General features: G+C 32.9%; 1 protein-coding gene across 1 annotated transcript; it reads left to right on the top strand.

The window, feature by feature from the left end:
- Window positions 1-88: 88 nt before the first annotated feature.
- On the top strand, window positions 89-4,151 carry LOC103131710 (membrane primary amine oxidase-like; the record flags this gene model as incomplete). The annotated part of the gene is made up of 3 exons (XM_007543408.2): window positions 89-180; window positions 3,340-3,472; window positions 3,564-4,151. Coding segments are annotated over 3 exons (516 nt in total), but the record flags the coding sequence as incomplete, so codon positions are not given.
- Between the last annotated feature and the right edge of the window lie 1,038 nt (window positions 4,152-5,189).

Here is a 5,189-nt window from a genome sequence, read left to right on the forward strand (position 1 = left end):
CCATGAGGCGTCTATGCTTATATTATGTCTATGTAAAGCACTATCGGCCAACAGTAGACATAGAAGGAAGCTCTCCTCATTAACATAACGATGCAGCAGAATAACAGCAAGCAGAAATACAACAAACGGAAAAACAGTAAGCAGAAATACAGCGAGCAGAAAATGGAGAAGCAAAAAAAGGCAAAGCAAAATATCTAATTTTCTTGACAAAACTCATGTGTAAGGAAAAGGAAAAACTAAATATATATTTATGCTTTTATTTCTTATCAAAATATATATTTATGCTTTTAATTCTTATCAAAATATATATTTATTCTTTTATTTATATATTTATTATTTTATTTCTTATTATGTCAGATATATATTTATTCTTTTAGTTATATACTTATTCTTTTATTTCTTATTATGTCGGTTTTGGTCCTCCATAGGTACATTCCCTTGAAAAATAAAAGTCAACCTGACACTTTGAAGAGGTTCTGATGCTGAGGGCCAATGTAAAGAATCCTGTGCATTAATATGTGCTGGAACCGAACATTTTGACTTGTCTCCTTGCAAGTCAAAATGGCATAACTGAACTTGGACTATAAAATTGCTTCAAAGAAAAAAAAAAAGACAGACTCACAAAACTGATTAGCTGAAAGTCATGACCTTGTTTAAGCAGTTCAACAGCAAATACAGTGATGTCAAAACATTATAGTAAATATAAAATAATGAACAGTTTGAAATGTATAACTCAAAAAGAATATAAAGATTTCTATGCAACTCTGGGAGAGAATAAATTTTATGTTTTTGCACTTCTAGACACTCAAACTCCAAGTAAATGTATTTATTGGCTAAAAAATTTGATTTTGTATATTGTATCTCTTTTAAAGTGTATTGGTATTAGACTTTTAAAAAAAATCCCAGTTGATCAGTGCAATTGGACATTGTCTAGTAAATAATAAAATTAATGAGAGTTGTGTTGCTTGGTCCACTAGAAATTTCATACATTTTCTCATAGACTGACCCCATATGGAGAGACTACATCTCTCTGTGGGGAGATCTCACTTACTCTGCTGCTGTCTACATCCTGCCTACTAGTAAGAATGTCACAGGACTGCAGTTAAAACAAACTATCCCATGGGCGCTACTTTTAGAAACTCTGGGAACCAAAGACAAAGTAGTCTTTTGGGATATAATGAAACTATGTAATGTTTTAGATGAAATGGAGTTTGAAGTTGTTTGGATTTTTCCTTGTTTAGTGACATACATAGTTTCTTTTTTTAATCACATTGCAATAATAGATTATTTTCAATCTATTACATAAAAAAACTTTTTCCTTTTCCAATATAATTAGGGCGGATTAGTAAATTAGGTTGCAGATATATGTTAGAGATATATGTTAGCGATTCTGATAGCGTTTAGGCCAGCAGGTCCTGACAGCCCACCACTGCAAGAAATACCTTCAACAAACAAAAAAAATGTAAAAGCTTTACAGCCTTCAAGCTTTTTCTAAAATTCCAGAATTGTAATTCTGCATGTTGGAGGCAATTTGGAGTGGCTTAGGGATTGTACTCCCACAATTTCTTTTCACGTATCAGACTTCTAGCATAAGTCAGACTTGTGTCATGTACAGAAATACTCAGTTTATTTATATTTCCTCCATCCCAGGACAAACCTTTGCTTTCTGGTCACTCCAGGTTTGAATCAGATGATTCTCACTTCTCTTTGGTTACCCAAGACAACCAGGACTTCCATGTATCGCTATTCAGTGATTCTTGAGAATAGGGACAAAATGGTTTTAATTTTCCCATAATTTTTTTTTGTTACTTCTCAACCTTATGTATGCTAATATAACAAATAATGTTTAGGAAGTGTAAAGGTGCTAAGGTACAGGCTCCCAGTTGCAACATTTTTAAAAAAAATTTAATTTTTAATCGACCTGACCCAGAACGTTGTCATCACCATCTGACAAAGATAAATAAAAAAATATATTTTTAATGACCCTATTAGTGATATTTTTACTCATTTTACAGACAAATGCTTCTCAAGAAACAAAAGAAGTATTATTTAAAACCAAAAACAACAAAAAGCCCATCTGACGGAGTTGACAGTGCATGAGGAGTTGACACAGAACTGAAGGTGGTGACAAACTAGTGAATAAAATGAAAAACTTGGTACATGTGAAGTAATGCAATTCATATAAAATACATTAAAATGAATTAATTGCACATTTAAGTGAGATTTGACAACAATTTCACTGAAAGAGTCAGAAAAACTCTGATGGAGTTGACATCTGACGGAGTTGAAAAAAAGCCAAACTACCTCAATTTATATGATGTTATTCTGAAGGAGGCCATATTGTAGCTAATCAGGTCCATTAAATCTTTACATTAAACCAAAATTAAGCTTTTATTTCACAAAATGTCATCAAAGTTTTGTAAATTGTCAGTTATGGAGTTGACACATCATGGTTGTGACAAACAACTTAGGAATAAAAACAAGAAAAAACTAAATAATAATAATATAAGCTAACCAGAGCTAACTAGCCCTCTTAGCAAAGGAAGAGAAAAGACAACGTCATGGGGTCCTCAGACGTTCTGGTGCCCCCCAATAATGCCTGATTTTTTTACATTCTTTTCATTTCTGACGGTGTTGACAAAAACTAGGGACAAATTTCACTGGAGTTGGAAAATATATAAAAATTATTTTTTAATTCAATTTATTGATACCTCTATAATTATTTATATGACTACTTATACTTAATTGTCACTATATATAATTTTAGTATTTCTTTAATTATTTTAAACTATTATAATGTATTGAGTTCTGCTCCGGGACAGGCATCATCCACCAACTACAATGTTTAAAATAAAAAAATATTCAGCAAATACCTGGAAAATATACATTGTTGTGCTCACCCAGGTTAGTTGAGTCAGATATTTGAAAAAATTATATTTTGTGTATATTTGTTTTGTCCCTATTCTCAAGAATCACTGTATTGATTTTTGAATCACTGTATTGATTTTTCTCCTCCCTCCACGCTGAAAAGTTCTCCAATGTATCATAAGCTTTAAGACACAAACCAGGGGCACTCCCTTTTGCACATATTTCTGTTCCTTTGCAAATGAACTATTTAATTCTTAAATTCAGTTTTTGCCTCTGTTTCTGCATGTGGGTCTGGAAAATCCCTGAAATTATGCCTTAAAGTATGTCAGTACGCAACTCCCAAGGACAAAAACTCAAGGTCACTAATCAATGTCAGAAGTTGAAATCTCTTTCTACCATCACAATCTGAGCTCTCTAAATATTCAGAGATAACAAATCTGTTTGTTACAGTATATTTTCGATCTTTTCCAGGTATAAGGTTGCCATCACCAAGCACAAGGACTCGGAACAAACCAGCAGTAGTCTTTACAGTCAGAATGATGTTTGGACTCCAGCCGTTGACTTCAGCAAGTATATTGAAGACAATGAAAGCATTGAAGATCAAGTATGTTGTGACATGATTTGACAAAAAACTGTAACTACTCAAAAGACCTCAAATTTGAAAAAATATAACGTGCCTTATTATGTGTCTTTAGGACCTTGTTGCCTGGGTGACCACAGGCTTCCTTCATATTCCTCATGCTGAAGACATACCCAACACTGTGACAGTAGGTAATGGTGGTGGAGTCATACTACGACCACATAACTACTTTGATGAAGACCCATCTATCAGCTCTACAGATTCTGTGTACTTCAGCCCTGGTGCTGAAGGCAGCTGTGAGAACAACAGGATGGCATGCTTAACACACGAGACTTGTACCCCCACCCTGGAGACCTTTACCTACCACGGCTTCGACGGAGTCATGAAGTTTGAGGACTGGAAATGAAATCATTTCCAGTCCTCATAAATATGTGTTGCTGAGCAAAAGCTTCACAGTTATTTTAGTATGTAAGAAAAGTTTTGCACTATGTGTTTAACTTAGTGTAGCAAATTGAATTAATACACAGTTTATTGTAGGCCTACAAATCCCTCTGTATTATGCTGTTTTATTTACGTATCAACACAGTTGTTTACAGGTGAAAAACAGTCTTTTTACCTTCACTAAAGATAAAAAAAATGGTTTTACCTCTAGTGAACTCTAATGATATAGATATAAATACATACATATATAGCTCTGGAAAAATGGAGAGACCACTGAAAAATGATCAGTTTTCTGATTTTACTCTTTATAGGTCTATTTTTGAGTAAAATGAACATTGTTTTTTTATTCTATGAACTACTGACAACATGTCTTTGAAATTCCAAGTAAAAATTTAGTATTTATTTGCAGAAAATGACAAATGGTCAAAATAACAAAAAAGATGCAGTGCTTTCAGACCTCAAATAATGCAATGAAAACAAGCACATATTCATTTAGAAACTACAATACTAATGTTTGAACTCAGGAAGAGTTCAGAAATCAATATTTGGTGGAAGAACCGGGAGGTTTTGAATGCTGTTCAGTGCAGTGGTCTCTTNACCCCACAACCTGGTACACAACACACACACACACACACACACACACACACATATATATATATATATATATATATATATATATATATATATATATAAAGGTAAAACAGTTTTTTTATTTCAATCACTTTAATTATTCATATTATTTTTGTAAAAAATCTTGCATGACACAACTTTTGAAAAATAAAAAATTACTCTTTGATTTTGATTATGCACTGGAGGATCATTAAGTCATTTTTCTCAATGAATTCATGCAGCTGAGATTTTTTTAATCAATTCTCTTATTTTGCACCATTGGTCTCACAGATAAAGCAAAACTGATGAGACCTAACAGTAATTCAGCTGACTGTACAGCAGAGGGTGCTGCCTGCTCTGGAGTCATTTTCCACCATAAAATTCTGCACTATAAAGCCTCAGAGTATGGCAGGCCAGTCTGACATAAATTCGGTTTCGTCTGACAAGCTGTAATTAAAAACAAACCAAAAAATAAATTCAAATTCTCTATTACCTTTGTTTAGGTAAACCACACTGACATCCAGATCTCATTTTAAGAGTGAAAGAAACTTGTAATACAGAACAACTTGGTTACACAACAGTAAAATAAATTAAAACATATGCACAAATTTAAAACAAATTACAAAACTGTTTAAAAGCAATGACACTGATTGATATGAATATGTTGCACATTTTTAAGAACTGCTTGAAA

Source organism: Poecilia formosa, unplaced genomic scaffold (genome assembly GCF_000485575.1).
Source record: "Poecilia formosa unplaced genomic scaffold, Poecilia_formosa-5.1.2 Scaffold818, whole genome shotgun sequence".
Taxonomy (NCBI): Eukaryota; Metazoa; Chordata; class Actinopteri; order Cyprinodontiformes; family Poeciliidae; genus Poecilia; species Poecilia formosa.